At 51.9% G+C, this 16,960-nt stretch overlaps 1 protein-coding gene across 1 annotated transcript; it reads left to right on the plus strand.

Moving 5' to 3' along the window:
- Positions 1-2,870: 2,870 nt before the first annotated feature.
- KLHDC3 (kelch domain containing 3) lies at positions 2,871-15,746 on the plus strand. The gene is made up of 10 exons (XM_010015890.1): positions 2,871-3,110; positions 4,488-4,664; positions 6,821-6,936; positions 8,248-8,319; positions 8,531-8,744; positions 9,025-9,111; positions 11,088-11,196; positions 14,865-14,938; positions 15,311-15,389; positions 15,587-15,746. The coding sequence occupies exons 1-10, from the start codon at positions 2,957-2,959 to the stop codon at positions 15,651-15,653; spliced, it is 1,149 nt and encodes a 382-aa protein (XP_010014192.1). The 5' UTR covers positions 2,871-2,956; the 3' UTR covers positions 15,654-15,746.
- The last annotated feature ends 1,214 nt before the right edge of the window (positions 15,747-16,960 follow it).

Genomic DNA, 16,960 nt, shown 5'->3' on the forward strand with positions numbered 1-16,960 from the left:
GCAAAGGGCACATACTGAGCTCCGTGTCTGCACAGATCCATATAGAAGACAATAGCTCCTAGTGGCAATAGCTTCTGAGATCTGAACAATTCAAGCTTTGCAGAGCAGTGAAAAAACACCTGGTTTGCCTGAACTGGGACGTGCACCACCTCCTGCAGCCAGTGCCCTCCCGGTTCTCTGGCGCTATTTACCTCCATCTAATCAGCATTTCTATGTTTCCTATCCTGCATCCCTGCTGCTGGTGTCCTAAATGAGAAATCACAGAGTGTATTTTGCATAACAGTTGGGGGAGATTGTTAGTAAACTGTTTCTTATCGATTTGGTTGTTCCCCTTCCTGCCCCCCACCCCCGGCTGTGCCCTGTGTAATCTTTAAAGAAACCTGTGGCATCCTGCCTAATGTCAAATGTATTAATGCCTCTTAGGAACGAGGTGGGAAGGTGGTGTATTTATGTCTTCATCTATAGCGTACGAATTATCATTGGCCATCAAAACCTGAAACGGAATATAACAGTGTGCATAGCTGTAGCACAGAAAATATTTATTTTTTTTCCTCAAAAGATGTGTTTAACTCATGTTTGCAGATAGTGCAGAGAGAGAGGAATCGCAGGAGGAAAAATAGCTTTGGGACAGAAGACTGGTCCAATGAAAGGATTTCGAAAGAAGGCAGGAGAATAGAGAGGCTGGAGCTGGATGGGGAGAGTGGGGGATCCTCAGGAGATGGGGCTGATCCTGTGTGTGGCTGAAAAGGGAAGCACTTGGCAAAGGCGGGAAGACGTTGGGGTGGTTTTGGGGTTGTGGGCAGAATCAGAAGAGGAAGATGGAGCCTGGCTGGATGTTTTTACTGCAGTGTAGAAAAGAGCATTTGGATTTGGAAAAACCTTGGCAGCTTGTTAAATCCTGTGTTTTCCTTTACCTTTTAATACACGATCCTACAAGGATCACCTCACGCTTCTGATTCATTAATTTTATGAAGAGAAAACAACATTCCTGTGTGCCCTGGGTCTGAGGAATGGCAGCCAGAGGCTGTGCTGGTAAAGCTTCATGTTGTGTTTGCTCTGAAGGGGTATCCCCATCGCAAGCTAATGCAAAGTTTGGCCAACTTCAACCCCATCACCCCCACCACTGCGCCGGGGAATAGTTATCTCTGGGAAAACCTTTCACAGTAACCCTGGTTGTAGGAAACGACAGCACAACCCTGTTGCTACAACATCAACTTCGTTTCCTACAGTGTTGTAACCACTTGGGCCTTGGGCTGCTGCCTCTCAGTTGACTGGATTAACTTCTTAGGCTGTGTAGTCTTTGTTTCCTGTGTTCCTGTGACTCATTTTAATTGTGAAACTGTTCAGGCTCCTGTTGGGTGGAAGGACCAGTGTCCTGCTCTGGCAGCAGCGTGCTCCCCGGCACATGGATCAAGTGAACTCCCAAGCATGAAGGAGAGTTTTCCCATCCTTTCTGGCCAAAAAGGCTTGGCACGAAGCCTGCCTGCCATACCAGGCTGCTGTGCTCCTCTACCCCAGAAGGAACCAAGTGGAGAACTTGGAAGCAAGATTAATCCTCTTAATCTTCCAGGATCAGGTTCAGCCTGGAGGGTGTTGAAAATGTTGACACTGGTAGTAAAGCCCAGCTGAGCTCCTTGGAGCTTTCAAAAAATCACTTAACCAAGACGTGATTTAGAGGGAAATATTGGTTAGATTTTCAGGGGTAACTCATGACTAGGCAGGAAACAGATTTAGATATGTGAAGTCTTCAACAGAGTCCGAGAGGTGACTTTGATGGTCTCCATGGAAACTCATCTCTTCTGTAGCTTTGCGGAGGACTTGTACAGGAGCTGCTGCCTGGCTTTAAGAATATTATAGTAATTTAAGAAACAGAATCCAAAGCTGCTAGATCTGAATTTGGGATGGTCCCAGACACACAGTGAAACATGGCCTGTAGCGGAGGCAGCTGCTCCTGGCCCCTTCTGGAGCCGCTGGAGTGGATGTGACTTTCTGCTGGAGTGGATGTGACTTTCTGGGTTGGTGACTGCACTTTAGGTTACAGGGGTGGCTGCAGGGAGAAGCAGCTCTGCAGTCTGAGACGAGTGAGACGGCAGGATGGAAAATGTCTTCCCCAAAGGGCAGTCAGGCATTGGAACAGGCTGCCCAGGGCAGTGGTGGAGTCACCGTCCCTGGAAGTGTTCACAAACTGTGTAGACGAGGCCCTCAGTGACATGGGTTAGTGGTGGCCTTGGCAGTGCTGGGGAATGGTTGGACTGGATGATCTTGAAGGTCTTCTCCAACCTGGCTGATTCTGTGATCGTGCAAAAATTTACATAGGTATGTCTGGAGAAAAAGGCCTTATTCTGATCATTAGCACAGATCAGTGAGTCCAAATGCTAGCGTGGTAGCCCACCCCTGTATCGGGCAGGCAGTTGCTTTATGTGGGAGTCATTCTTTGGGTTTCTTTTGGTTTTAGGGTTTTAATGTTTTCCTCTGCTGTTCCTCACCGCTGATCCCAAGAGCATGCTGTCTTCCCTCTGGCTCTGTTCTTTTCACCTTCAGAGTTGGCTCTCACGGTGTGTTTTCATTCATGTGGACAAATTGTTCTGGCATGCCCATGGTGTGTACATGACCAGGGCACAGCCAGGCACACAGCACTGCTGCCTTCAGCCTTGGGCCTCTTGTACAGCACCCTGAGGGAGTTCTGTGCGTAAGGGCATCTCTGCTTGCTCAGTTACAGTACCTGCCTCGTGCTTCCTTCCTGAGGGAACAGTAAAACCATCTGCAGCCAGGAGGCAGATGAGCGAGGATACAGAGCTGTGACCTTTGTACTTGTCATTCAAGGGAGACCTGCAAGATGGGTCGTGTTATTTTAGCATTCTGTCTGTGTTACAGAGCCAGGTGGCAGCGCGGTGGCCGAGGAAGCATGTGGCTGTGGCACTGGGGGCCCTGAAGACCGCCTGGCTCGCAGGGAGGAATGCTACGGTGGGCAGTGCACTTGGAAGGTGGGCCGCGGAGGGTGAACCACGCTGCCGTGGCCGTCGGGCACAAGGTCTACTCCTTTGGTGGATATTGTTCTGGAGAAGACTATGAGACGCTGCGGCAGATTGACGTCCATGTCTTTAACGCAGGTAAACAGGTCCCTGTGGTATGTGGAGAAGAAGTGTCTTGCTGGGTTTGGTTATTAGTTGTCTTACCCCGCTGCTCCTTGACATGTTCCACTCTGGAACAGGCTGCCTGACTCTGATTGCCACAAAAGTTATTAGCATAGATGGGAGCCTCTTCCCTCGTGCAGCCCTGTATTTGCAGCCTCAGGGGCAGGGCACTGAGGGCTGCAGTTGAGCAGACTGCTAGGACAAGGACTCACTGGTAGGATAAGGACTTGCTAGAGTAACCACATAGCCCATGGCTTGTTTTGTCCTTGTTCTCTGTGAACTCTAACTCAACTAGGTGCAAAGAGCAATGTTTAGCTGGCTCAGCTCCCCATCCAGTTTGCAGCATGACCCTGGTGTGGAAGGGGTGGGGTGGGAGCCAAACACTCAGTTAAGTCTCCAGGTTTAGACTCCTTTTAAGATGCCTGACCCTTTCTCCTTCCCTATGATAGCTTTTCAGGTGAACTGCAGACTGTTTTCTGCTATGTTTTGTGTTATCTCGGTGCTGAAAACAAAACTGGAGGCTGTATGTGTGGTAAAGGGAGGGTGTATTTGCCATGTAACACTTGCTGTGACTCTTGCCCTGTCATTAAACCCTGTAATACCTGTTAATTGCTCTGGCTAATACTGAACGTGACATACAGGCTGCCAGGAAGGAGAACCTGTAATCACAAGGAACTCCTTTTAGTAACACAAGGTTAGCAGGGAGAACTCCAGTATGGAGGGGGGTAAAGGAAACAAGCAGCTATCTCATTTAGAGCTTAAAAAACAAAGCAAAAGCAAATAAACCTTCTTCCTACAAAGCTGCTGAGTTATTTTACTGAAACTGCACCACTTCAAGCCCAAGTGATGCCTTCAGGTGCATTCCCTCGCAGTGAATTATTCCTGTGCTGCCCATTCTTCCAGCTTTGAGTCTCTTCACAAATGTCATGAGCCTGAAGTCATGTCTGCATTCATTGTCACCTCTGCACTTTTTCCTTTCCCTGGTTATTGTGTTTGGGGTTGGGGGGTGGGTTTGTGTTTTTCTCTGTGTGTGTGTGCAATGTACCTTCACTTACAGTCTAGAATGAGCCAGAGTGGAAACCTTTTCAGTGTAATTGATGCAGAATGAAGCCTGATTCTGTCCTTGGGTCCTCCAGTGCTTCCTCTAGTCTCGTGTGTGACAGGGACCTGTGGAAAACTGTGCTTCCATATTCCTGAACTAGCTACTCCTCATGGTCAGACACAGCTTTGTCTTGGTTACTAGACTGCTTCTGCACCTTGCCATAGGGGACAAAAGCACCATGTAGGACGTTGTGACCTGTGAGCACGACAGTGGGCTCAGCATTTGACATGGGCTCAAACTTGTGCTTTCAGTGTCTCTGCGTTGGATCAAGCTGCCTCCAGTGTGGACAAATAGCCGAGATCAAGTGAGAGAGGTGCCCTACATGAGGTATGGGCACTCAGCAGTGCTCATAGACGACACCGTCTACATATGGGGTGGTCGCAACGACACTGAGGGAGCCTGCAACGTGCTCTATGCCTTTGATGTCAGTAAGTTCCAGCTTCTCACTCTTCCTTGCAGCAACTGCTCTTGATGACACCCCCTCTCTGCCCCACCACACTGCTCCCAGACTTGTTCTTCCATCCCTCAGTCTCTCTAAAAAGTGATAGTCTGAGGAGATGGTGCACATGGGGAATTGGTGTGGCTGCCTGTTTCAGCAGGTTTAGAAGGGGAGCAGGGTGGCTGGTGCGTCTGTGCAGTTGATTCTCTGTAGCAGCCTTTGAACAGAGACTGCTGAGCTTGTCCAATAGGCAAACTGGTTTTAATTTTTCTATCAGCTTTGTGTGCTCTCTCTGATAGTAACTACAGCTGAATTGTTTGCTCTGTGTCTGCGTTATTCCTTAACCATGGCTGAAGGTTGCAGCGAGAAGGGGCTAGAGCTCTCGAAGATTGTGGTTCCTCTCAAGGGTGGTTCTTCTTTTTGAAAGCATGAAAGAAAGTGAGGAATAAAACAGAGAAGCAGTCAGGGCCAGGATGACAAAATAAGGGAAGGCGTGAGTCAAGAAGGTAAACTCCTTGGGCCTTTTGGTTGGCTTCTCCATAGTGCTGCTGGAGCACCTGGGAAGAACAGTCACCATCAGGAACTGGGTGCACATGAGTGTCAAGAAAGGAAGGGAGTACATCAGGATTCTGGAGTCAAGTCCATCTAAATATTGACCAGTAACTGCCTTGCTGGACTTGCAAGGGAATTGCTTGCTCTGGTACTTGGTCATGAGTTCCCTTCATTGCCAGCAGACGTATCGCAGCTTGGAGCTGCTTCCTGGGCACAGGGTTTCCCCTTCCCCTGACACATGCAGCTGGGAAGCCACCAGTGAGCCTCTGTCTACACAGGGGCCTTGTACTGGGAGCTGTCTGCTCTCCCTGCCAGCTCCAGTGCTTTAGCATTAAGTGACAATTAACAACAGGCCATACTTGAGTCCTGTCCGAACCCTCTGCAGCTGCCTGTACACGCTGTGCCTGTCCCCTGCCAATCCTGGAAAGTGAGGCTGGCAGCTGCAGCCCCATGTCTGTGGGGCAAGTTCCACTACAGGAGTGGCATCAGGCTGGTTAAACGCCTGGTTGAGTGCAGCATTGTCCCCTGGGGTGCTGAGCAGATCACAAGTCAAGGTCTTTACCATCTCTAATTTGACATGTTGTGCTTGGGTGAGCTCTTGCTGATACCGTGTGACTGGGCTTGGAAGCAGCCCATGAAGGTAAGGAACTTGATAGCCACTGCAGCTTTCTTACTAGAAGCTGTCCAGGGATTCTTTTGACCTTGCAAGACCCTTTGTGTGGTTCCAGCTGGAGCCTAGATGCATAGCTGTGGCCATGGGCCAAGTTCAGAGAAGTTATCCTTGTGAAGAATGTTGCTTTGGCTCCAGTGTTACCACATCTTGAAATAAGCACTGCTCTTGGCAGTTCACAGCAGTTAGCTGCCTTGGGGCTTATCTGTGCCTCTCTGGGCTCTGGGGACAGGTGCCTGTGCTTGGCAGGGAGTGAGGCTTGGCTCCCTGCTGCCCTGGCATGGAGAACAGCTCTGGCTAGAGTTAAAGCCGAGCCCTGGAGCTGAATGTGGCGGTTGCAGGCTCCTGGGGAGCTGTGTGAAGGGTGGAAAGTGAGGAAGGCTCCCCTTGAAGAGGGGATGAGAATGTAACAAGAGGAGCAGATAAGATAGGGAGAGCTGCACTGCAGAGGTGGAGATGTGCACGGTAGCTCTGTTGACATGGCAAGCTTGTGGTTAAGTGGCTTCTGCCTGGCTTTGAGAGCTGGTTTTCCTCAGTCAGTCAGCATCTCCATGCCGTGAGGTCAGCTTTGCCACATCATTGCTCATTGTAATTGAAACTGCAAATGCAGAGTTGGTAGGTGACTCACAAGTAGGCTTTGCAAGAGATTCAACAAGAATGAAATTGCTCAAGCAGTGCTGTGCTACTCACACTTCACATGCGTCAGGTCAGGCAGAGCCAGGAGCTGAAACCTCTGCCACCATGTCCTTCTGTGGAGGCTCAGGCAGGCAGCTTTGCCTGAAGGAGCCTGCAGCCTCTCCAGAGAAGCAAATGCTGTGTGTGAGAGGAGGGTTTCTGCTTAAGACGTGAAGTACAGCAGTAAAGAGCTGTCCCATCCCAACACCTACCATACTTGCTCAGCATTGCTTCCTATTGTGTTTCAGACACGCACAAGTGGTTCACGCCAAAGGTGTCTGGAATGGTCCCCGGAGCAAGGGATGGACACTCAGCTTGTGTCCTGGCAAAGAGCATGTTCATCTTCGGAGGTTATGAGCAGCTGGTGAGTTCTCTCTGAAACTGTTATTTGGCAATCCCTTGGGTGTTCCTACCCAGGACATTGGTAGAGGCAGGGCACGGGGGCATATCTGTATCCATAGTTGCTTTCCTTTTATAGCTCAGCCAAATTATGGCATTAATTACCCAGCTGATGCTCATTGTTTTGTGGAGAAGATGCTTGGGAAAGTAGGTGTAAAAAAAAAATGGTGAATTTTTTTTTCTTCTCCAAAACATACAGATAGGTAAAAATCTCTTTATTTTTATATATAATTATTTCTGGGTCACTTCTCAGCAAATTTAGGTAGACAAATACATAACATTTTTAATACATACATATTAATCCACATTTATTTTAATTTGGCTGAGAAATAACCCAGAAAATCACTTTCCAATCTCTGCAGTGTTGCTGTGAGGTTTTGTCCTAATCTGGTACATGTTCCTTGTGTTCCGTACCTGCTGTCCCATCTTGCTCATTCCCTCCAGCAAACACTTGCCTTCCCACTAGGAATACCTTGAGCTGGAGGTCATCCTGCACTGTCAGTGTACCTAATGTTCCTTTGAGCAAATCCTTTTGCTCCAATCTTAAGAAGTGAGTAAATATCACTTCAGGCTCCAGAAAAGGTGGCCAAAGTCACATCTGTTTATTATGGAATAAAGCTGAGGCTCTGTTATGACAGTCCCAGCATGATTCCCTCTCTTCAGAGGGCAACAGCGTGCCAAATCCATGATCTTGATTACAGCAGCAGGAGCAGTTCAAATGTGGCTTGCTTTAACCAGTACCAAACAAGGCTGTTGCTGTCTCCCTGGCATCTCTCCTGCCTAGAGTCTGTTCTTTGTCTAAATGCAGGCTTTTCCAGGCAGCTGGCTGTTTGGATCCCAAGTTCTGTGGGATCCTTATAAGCCCTAGTGTATTTGCTGCTGGATGTTTAGCTTCCTGGAAGTGATCTTAGCTTCTACCTCTCATCAGGTGGCCTTAGCAATGCCAGTTTGACTGTCCCATTAGTGCCCCTTTCTGCTTCTCCTTTCTGCTATTAATGTATGTATTGCGTCTTTGGGGGAAGGAACTGAGCACCAAATAAATGGGAAAGCTGCAGGGAGAGACAGGATACCTTTGAGGATAAATAGGCTTTGCCTCCCTCTTGCTAAGTGATATGTGTGCTGCCTACCCTGACATTTTGGAGCAAGCACCATGTCTTTTAGGAAGTACTGACTCCAAAGGGATGCTCCAGGTCTTGTAAGACAGCCTCCTTCCTGGGGCCAGATGTGACCAGGCTTCTCAGTCCCTTTGTGACCAAGCTATCCTGCTGTCTTCCAGGCCGACTGCTTTTCAAACGATATCCATAAGTTGGACACCACAAACATGATGTGGACCTTAATCTCTGCCAAGGTCAGTGTCTGCTTTTCATTCGGGTTTGCAGGAGAGGTCCCATATCTGCTGTCCCCTGGGGTAGCTGCCCACAGTTCTCTCACAGCTTCTGTCTGTTATGGCTGGGATCTACAGGAGGGAGCATTCTCCAGGAGAAGGCAGCCACCCCAGCTCCTCATCAGCATGGGTCATCTGCATCTTCCTGTTCTGTCCCTTTATGCTGTCCCTGCAGGGCACGCCAGCTCGCTGGAGAGACTTTCATTCAGCTACCATCATTGGAACAAAGATGTACGTGTTTGGTGGCAGAGCTGATCGTTTTGGGCCATTTCACTCCAACAATGAGATCTACTGTAACCGCATTCAAGTCTTTGATACAGAAACAAACTCCTGGCTGGACTCCCCTCCAACTCCAGTGCTCCCTGAAGGCCGTCGGAGCCATTCAGCATGTGAGTGTGGGTCTGTTGAGAGACAAGGGCAGTGGAAGGAGATTCCTGCCCGTCTCAGAAGGGGGGGGTCTGGTCTGCTGGGTGGAGATGGGGGTTAGCAAGGGGACTGCAGGGCCTGGCTTCAGTGGAAAGCTGCTGCTCTCCAAAAAGCCTTGCACGTGAAGGTGATGTAGTGAGGGTGGATAGTCAGGGCCACTTTGCTTTGTGTTTGGTGTTGGGACAGGGACCTGCTGGGCTGTACCTTGGGTGGCACACTGATGTCTGTGCTTGCTCCTTGCAGTCAGCTACAATGGGGAGCTATATGTGTTTGGTGGCTACAACGCTCGCCTGAACAGACATTTCCACGACCTTTGGAAATTCAATCCAGGTATTTATACTTTCATCTCGTTGCAGTGGTAGTGCTCAAGGCCCTTCAGTGTGTGAGTGCTCAGATGAGCATACTCTCCAAGGGCTAGGAGCATGCTTGAGGGGAAGTATCTCTAGGGAGATATTGCTCAAACTCTGGGGGAAAGAAAAAGAGAATTTATCACCTGTGAAGAAGGGACAGTCACCCCATGAGAAGTACAAGGATGTTGTTAGGTTATAAAGAGAGAAAGTTAGAAAGGTGAAGGCACAGATGGAACTAAATCTGGCCACTGCCATAAAAGATAATAAAAAGTACTTTTACAGATATATTAGCCATAAAAGGAGGGCCAAGGAGAACCTCCATCCTCTACTGGATACTAAGGGAAACCTAGTGACTGAGAGTGAGTAAAAGGCTGAGGTACTTAATGCTGCCTTTGCATGCCCAGTCAGCATGGGTTCGTGAAGGACAGGTCCTGCTTGACCAACCTGATCTCCTTCTGCAATAGGGTGACCCACCTAGTTGATGAGGGAAAGGCAGAAAATAACATTAGGGGAAGCAGTGGGATTAGGGGAGCAAGAGACTAGCTGGGGAAACCACTCAACTTGAGCTGCAGGATCACCATATCGCACTCCTTTGGTACCAGATCAAACGGTGCAGCAGAAGGGGTGGCTCTTCAGCTGGTACCCTGCGTATCAGTCAACTGTGAGTTGTTTTGGTGCCCTCAGGCCCTTCTCACAGTCCAACAGACTGATTTTGTTTGCTAATTGCTTTGCATAGTGAAGTCATCTCAGAGCAGCCAACTTGCTGCTCCCCAAGCTGGTCTATGAACTAGTGTGAGGGCTCCTGAAGGTTTCAGGGCTGTGCATTAGTGATTAATCACCTCCCTGCATCCTTGTACAGAGAGCAGCAAGGACAAAGGCTGCTGTCTTTTCCACCTGGTTCAGTTCCCGCTGCTCCCCTCCCACAACCAAGCTGTCCCAGCAATCTCCACTCTGCGATGATGCTCTGCACTCAGTGCCTGCCGCCAGATGGAGCTGGTTCCTGGGTCTCCCTCCAGATCTGGACCGCAGCAGGGTGTTGGGGATGGAGGCTGCCTGCCTGCCTGCTGCTGGAGCTCTGCTCTGTCCAGCCGCCTGTGGTGGCCAACCTGCTGCTGGGGCAGCCTGTAGGTCCTGGCACTCAGTGATCATCCCCTTGTACTGGGCACTGGTGACACCACACCTCGAATCCTGTGCTCGGTTCTGGGCCCCTCATGACAAGAAAGATGAGACATTGAGGTGCTGGAGCAGGGCCAGAGAAGGTCAATGGAGCTGGTGCAGGGCCTGGAGCACAAGTGTGATGAGGGACAGCCGAGGGACCTGGGGGGGTTTAGTCTGGAGAAGAGAAGGTTCAGGGGGAACCTTATCAATCTCTACAACTGCCTGACAGAAGGATGGACCCAGGAGGGGGCTGGTCTCTGCTCCCAAGGAACAAGGGACAGGACAAGACAAAATGGCCTCAAGCTGCACTAGGGGAGGTTTAGGTTGGATATTGGGAACAGTTTCTTCTCCAAAGGGCAGTCAGGCATTGGAACAGGCTGCCCAGGGCAGTGGTGGAGTCACCGTCCCTGGAAGTGTTCACAAACCATGTAGATGAGGCCCTCAGTGACATGGGTTAGTGGTGGCCTTGGCAGTGCTGGGGAACGGTTGGACTGGATGATCTTGAAGGCCTTTCCCAATCTAGATGGTCCTATCATTCTATGACCTCCAACTCCCATTTCAGCAGGCAGAGCTCCAGGGCTGTGCCTGGTCCTGAAGTGACACTTCTGTAAGAACTTAATAGAAGTTCATCATTTTTCCAGTAGTGAGAAGAGGAGGTCAACAGAGCGGGTAGATGTTGGGTAGTTGGTGTCTGTAGGCCTCCAGTTTTGCCGTGATCTGTTTAAATCCATAACCTGCTTATACGTAGTTTTGGCCAGGCTCCCGTGACAAGCTGGTGCATTGTTTTCTGCCCCTTAGTTTCTCTTTCTTGGAGGAAGATTGAGCCCAAGGGGAAAGGCCCATGTCCTCGGCGCCGGCAGTGCTGCTGCAGAGTGGGGGACAAAATCATTCTCTTTGGAGGCACCAGGTGAGTTGTGTGGCTCTGTGAGAGGGTTTGCCATCCCCTGCAGTACAATGTGCCTCCACACTCTGCCCCATGCCATAGGCAGATACATTCCAGAGGCAGCTGTCCATCTACCCTACAAGTGTGAGAAATCATGTAGGTCAGAGTTCCTCTGGGAAAAGGCCAATAGGGTGATTGAAGAAAGCCTGTGAATCTCCTGGTGACAAGCCTTCTTGTACAAGTAGAGGCCAGAGTATGTAACATCCTGTTCAGGAGGGGTTGTGCAGTGGTCAAGCTTCCTGTGAAAGAGGCAATGGGGAGGAAGAAGAAGATCCTGCCATCAGAAAGGCCCGTGTCTTAACTTGCCGTGCTATAGCAGACCTCAGACTGACATATCCTCCCCTTTATGCTGCCCTGCTTCTCCTACCAGAGTTTTTCTTTCACTGAGAAGCATGGTGTCTGCCAAGCTGCAGTGGGATGTCAGCTCAGCTTTGTTGTGTGTTTGAGAAGCCCATACACACGACAGGGCAACATTCCCTTCTGGTCCAGGGTTCCTTAGCAAAGTTTCCATTCACAAAAGGGACCTGATGTTGGGGATTTAGCTGTCAAGCACTGAAAGTGATACTGTCAGGGTGCAGGACAGCAGAATTTGGCCAAGAGCCTTAGCAGCTGCTAAAAGAAAGGAAGTGGCCCATCACCAGGACACACTCTATTCTATCTGTAATGACAAACTGCAGCTCTGTAGCACAGGCCTGTTTCCCCGCATCTACCTTGCAGAGACATCTGAAATGCTTTCAGCGTCCACATGGTTTGAAAAGCTTTGGGGCATTCTTTGGGACCCTGGAAGTGGCTTTTGAGGGGTACTTCTGAACACAGGTTTGGGCAGAGAACAAGGGAGGGCAGGTTCTGCTGATGGGCTGACCAGTGTATGACAGTGGGAGGCCTTCAGGCTCCAGGGGTTCTGGGAGGTGTGCTTGGCTGTGGGATGTCCATGTGTGTGTGAGGCAGTGGCTAGTGCAGGAGAAGTATGCAGAGGTGCTGAATTTGTCCAGTCTGGTCAACAGATCCTGGGTGCTGCTAGAAGGCTTGGTAAGGCTTGATGGCAGTTCTGTATGCTCTCAGGTCCTGCAGTGTGGAATTGTTACAACCTCTGATGTTAAACCTAGACAAAAACCACAACAAATTTCACACCAGGTTTTTGGACTTCGGTCCACCTCTGCCGGACAACACAGCAGTGCCTTGTTTTCTGCACTGAACAACTTCAGGATTCAACTTGTTCCTTAATCCAGGCTCAAGTCAAATGCAGGCCAGTTCATCACTGGGTCCAGTGAAGGGCAACGGAGCTGGTGCAGGGCCTGGAGCACAAGTGTGATGAGGAACGGCTGAGGGACCTGGGGGTTTAGTCTGGAGAAGAGAAGGCTCAGGGGGAACCTTATCAGTCTCTATAACTGCGTGACAGGAGGATGGAGCCAGGAGGGGGCTGGTCTCTGCTCCCAAGGAACAAGGGACAGAACAAGAGGAAATGGCCTCAAGCTGCACCAGGGGAGGTGTAGGCTGGATATTGGGAACAGTTTCTTTCCCAAGGGGCAGTCAGCATTGGAACAGGCTGCCCAGGGCAGTTGTGGAGTCACCGTCCCTGGAAGTGTTCACAAACCATGTAGATGAGGCCCTCAGTGACATGGGTTAGTGGTGGCCTTGGCAGTGCTGGGGAACGGTTGGACTGGATGATCTTGAAGGTCTTTTCTAACCCAGTTGATTCTGTGACTCTGTGATCACTAGTCTGGGATAGGGAGAGTTGTTGGTAGCCAGGAATGCAGCCTGCTTGGACTGGGGGAAGGCTGTGGGGAAGGGGGGTGGCAGTGGGGCCTGCGCTGGCTTCCTGTGGCAGTTATCAGGTGTGTTCTGGAGCTGCCTGGAGAGATAAATTTTCCAGGAAGTGGGTGTAATGGAGAACTCCCCGTGGTCTGCTCCTGACCTGAGCTCCGGGGAGGGGGAGGGGGATTGGGATCTGGAGGGCTCCTGGAGGATGAGCCAGGGTCAGCTTTCCAGGCAGCAGCAGCACTGGAGGATGGGCTGGCACAACCCCTTTGTGTCCTGCCTTCCCTTACAGGGTTCACATACACTGATCAAGAGGCAGTTCCGCAGCGTGCTGGCTCCTGTGGCATCCCAATGCTTTGTCCCCTCTGATAGTCCTGCACAGACCCTGCTCTTTTCCCCAGCTGGGGTCTGTCACTGTGCCCAGCAGCAATCCTGTCCCTTGCATCCCATTTAAGTGACCAGGAAGTCTTGTAGCACCAAGCTCAGTGTTCCTGTTTGCTGTGCCACAGACCCTGGTCTGGTTTCCTCCCAAACCCAACAGCACTACAGCACACAGAGATCATCCACAGGGAAGCATGAGACAGAGAGGGAATGCTGTGAAACAGAGCTTAGCTGAACGGATGCTCATCCAGGTTTGGCTTGAGGCTGTGTTTTCCCTGACAAGGCTTAGAAATGCCTGGCCCTTGTGAGGGAGTTTGGGTTCTCACGGGGGGCTTGATGCAGAGCTCTAACATGCTGAGCTGCTGTGCAGCTGCAAAGAGCAGTTTTGCCGGGCTCTGGCTGTCCCCTGGTCTTGAACTCCAGGCTTTCCCTAGCTGCTTGCAGTTTGGTGATTAAAACCACAAATGAGGTGCCTGCTGGCTTTCCTTTGAAAGATAAGGGATGGTCTAGGGTTTCCTGTGACGTGGATGGGAGATTAGATTGTGGCATGGTGAGCACACAGGGGTGGAATTAAAGGGGCTCTTGCCTGTATCCGGGCAGATGGGATCCATCAGCAACAGGTCTTCTGTGTGGGCAGCGAGCTGTGCCCTGCAGCTTGTGCTGGTGTTATAGGAACTGGGGGGAAGCAGGTTCTGTCTCATGTCCCATGAGATGTGAAGCTTAGTGGGTCATAGGTGGGGAAGGAAGTGACGCTGGGGTGAGAAGTCACTGCCTGAGGTCTCAGCTAAGCAGCGAGGACATAATAAATTGCCTTGTCGCAAACCAAAGCAGGACTTAAACCCCCTTTCCTTTGCTTCGAATTCTAAACAAACAACCACCAGCCATGGGAGCGCTTCCCCTGGTCCAAGCACCTCTGCTCCAGCACAGGCTGCTCTCTGTGCTAAGGGGATGCAGTGCCAAGTCTCTCAGGTGCTTTGGCTGTTCAGTTAAGACTGCAAAGGCAGGAAACAATAGATGAGGCTGTCTGTTCCCTAGGAATGCCAGGAGTAATAGCTCCTCACTGCCATTCCAGGACCAACATGGCAAATTGGGATTGGTTTTAAAGGAATATTGCCCTGATAAGTGCTGACACGTGCTCAGTTACAGGCTGAAATGCTGCCCCATTTTGGCACAACCAGGGAGCAGTGGCTGGAGCCCACAGTGATTCCTGGGGGGGGACCAGGGGAAAGAGCAGTGTGGAACCAGCCAGAGGCTGGTTGATGTACCCGTGGGTGGGAGGTGCAGCAAAGCGACAGAGACGAGGTGGGCTCGAAGCTGGAGTCATTGTGCTTGCTGGTGAGAAGGGGGCAGCTCGCCCATCCCCTGCCATGGCTTAGAGGAGATGGTGTGTGTCTCTGCACCCAGCTCTGTGAGGACCTGGAGGAGCCCAGGGGACTGTAACTGATGGACAAGTGTTTCGGCATTAACTGATACACTTTTCTTGGCTTCTGCAGCCCGTCTCCAGAGGAGGGAATGGGTGATGAATTCGACCTGATGGATCACTCAGATCTCTACATCCTCGACTTTAGTACGTGAGCACTCCCTGCCCAGCTTGTGCCTCTCACCACAAGGTGCCCTGTGAGCAGGCCCTGCTGTGAAGCACCATCCCATGTCCTACATGGCTCCAAGTCCCTGTCTTTTGTTGCCAGGCAGCTGTCTCTGGCTGGTGTACATGGCTTAAGGCAGGCCTGAGCTGGGCTCATGGCTCTTCTTACACACAGACTTCTTGTGGGAGCACAGGAGACTGCTCCAGTCTGTCCTTGGTGTGCATCCTGCCTTGTCCTTCAGGGTGCTCTGCCCTATTCCTTATGGCCCTGGCTTATTCAATTCCTGGACAATTCCTGCCCCCGCCCAGAGTGTCCACCAAGGCCCACTGTGCCTAACTGCCTTCTCCCTGCAGGCCCCAGCCTAAAGACGCTGTGCAAGCTAGCAGTGATTCAGTACAGCCTGGACCAGTCCTGCCTTCCCCACGACATCAGGTACTGTGTGCCTCGCTCCCTGTCCTTGGGGCGCTCCAGCCCTGCCTGGGGGCTGCCTGGGGCCCTCCTCGGCACTGTGCAGCTTCAGGGCAGGCTGGGCTGGAGACCGCAGCTGAGGCTGACGTGCAGCAGGGCCGCTCCAGCCCTGAGCACTGTGCACATGCTTTCTCTCACTGTACCCCATCGGTGTGTTACAGATGGGAGCTCTCGGCCATGACGACAAACAGCACCATCAGCCGCCCCATCGTCTCCTCCCAGGGCTGATGTCAGCTCATCCCTCCACCACCCTGCCCTCACCCTTCCACACACTGACCTCTTGCTCTACTGCCTGCATGAGTTTTTAGCCCTTTCGATCAAGGAACCTGTGAGCTCAGTTCATCTTGCCCCAGCCAGGCCTTCCTCTGCCCTCGTCTTCCTTTGGGCAGCATAAGCGTGCAGGCAGAGCTGGCCACTGGGGAAGAAATGGGCTTGCCCCAGCAGCACAACTGTGAACCCCCCTCCTTGCTGATGGATCCAGCATCTCCTGCCTTCCTTCTCCTTGCCTACGGAGCTGCAGCTGCACTGGCCTGGTCCCTGGCCACTTTCCAAGGGTCTGAATCAACTCCTACCACCAGCCATGGCCCTGGGGTTGGCTGGGGGCTGTGAACTGTTCCTGTGCTGCCTCCAGAGAGCAGGGATCTCCACGCCTGCACCCGCCAGCGCTGACCAGCTTCCTGGCACCAGATGGCAAGGTCCCAGCCACACGCTGAGCCTGACGTGGGGGCCTGGGCCCAGCTGGACTCTCTGCCCAGCTCCCCTGTGAAACAGCAACCAGGGGTGTTTTATAAATGCTGAGGCAGACTTGGTTACTGCTGCTGTGTGTGTCCTGGCAGGCAAAGCGGGAGAGAAGGGCTGGGAGGGTAGAGACTGAATCAGGTGCTTTCCCCATAGCTGCAGAGGCTGGGGCTGGTATGAGCTGCAGCCCTGCATTGCGGGGGAGGGAGGGAGCTGGGTCCCCCCACGGCATCCTGCCCGGGGCTGTGCTGCCCCGCAAGAGGGCAGTGAGGAAGATGGTGCATGTCTCCTGGGCTGCGCTGCCTGGGAAGGAGGTAGAGGGGTGCCTGGGGCACAGACAGCTGTGCCTGAGCCCATTCCCATGGCAGTGTCTGGTGTGATGAGGAGCTGTGGCTAACGCAGGGAACGCCAGGGAAGTGCTCGGGGTGTCCCTGCGCTGTCAAGTCACGGTGCAGCTGAGATGTGCTGGTGGCTGTGTGCCAGGAGCCGGTGGCAGAGGGCCCGAGCCATGTGCCCTGCACTGAGGGGTGGCAGGTAGCCAGGGTCAGGAGCTGCTCCTCCAGCAGCACAGGGTGGCAGAGGTGCCTGTGCTCCTCAGCCTGTGGCAGGGGGCCAGTGCAGGTGCAATGGAGCAGCCTGGGGTGGCGTGAGAGCAGTGGAAACCCCATGGCAAGAGAACAGACGCACGGCAAGTGTGACAAGGGCTTGTTCTTCATGTATTGGCACCACTTTCCTGCAGTGGGTGATGAACAGCAATGGCAGGGCTGGGGCCCTGAATGGAGCCAGGGTGTGCTGAC

Source organism: Nestor notabilis, unplaced genomic scaffold (genome assembly GCF_000696875.1).
Source record: "Nestor notabilis isolate BGI_N333 unplaced genomic scaffold, ASM69687v1 scaffold8026, whole genome shotgun sequence".
Taxonomy (NCBI): Eukaryota; Metazoa; Chordata; class Aves; order Psittaciformes; family Psittacidae; genus Nestor; species Nestor notabilis.

Coding starts and splice junctions, on each gene's coding strand:
- KLHDC3 (XM_010015890.1), top strand. CDS start 2,957: ATGCTACGGTGGGCAGTGCACTTGGAAGGTGGGCCGCGGAGGGTGAAC. Junction 8,320..8,530: donor GGACCTTAATCTCTGCCAAG/GTCAGTGTCTGC, acceptor CTGTCCCTGCAG/GGCACGCCAGCTCGCTGGAG. Junction 14,939..15,310: donor TCTCTACATCCTCGACTTTA/GTACGTGAGCAC, acceptor TTCTCCCTGCAG/GCCCCAGCCTAAAGACGCTG.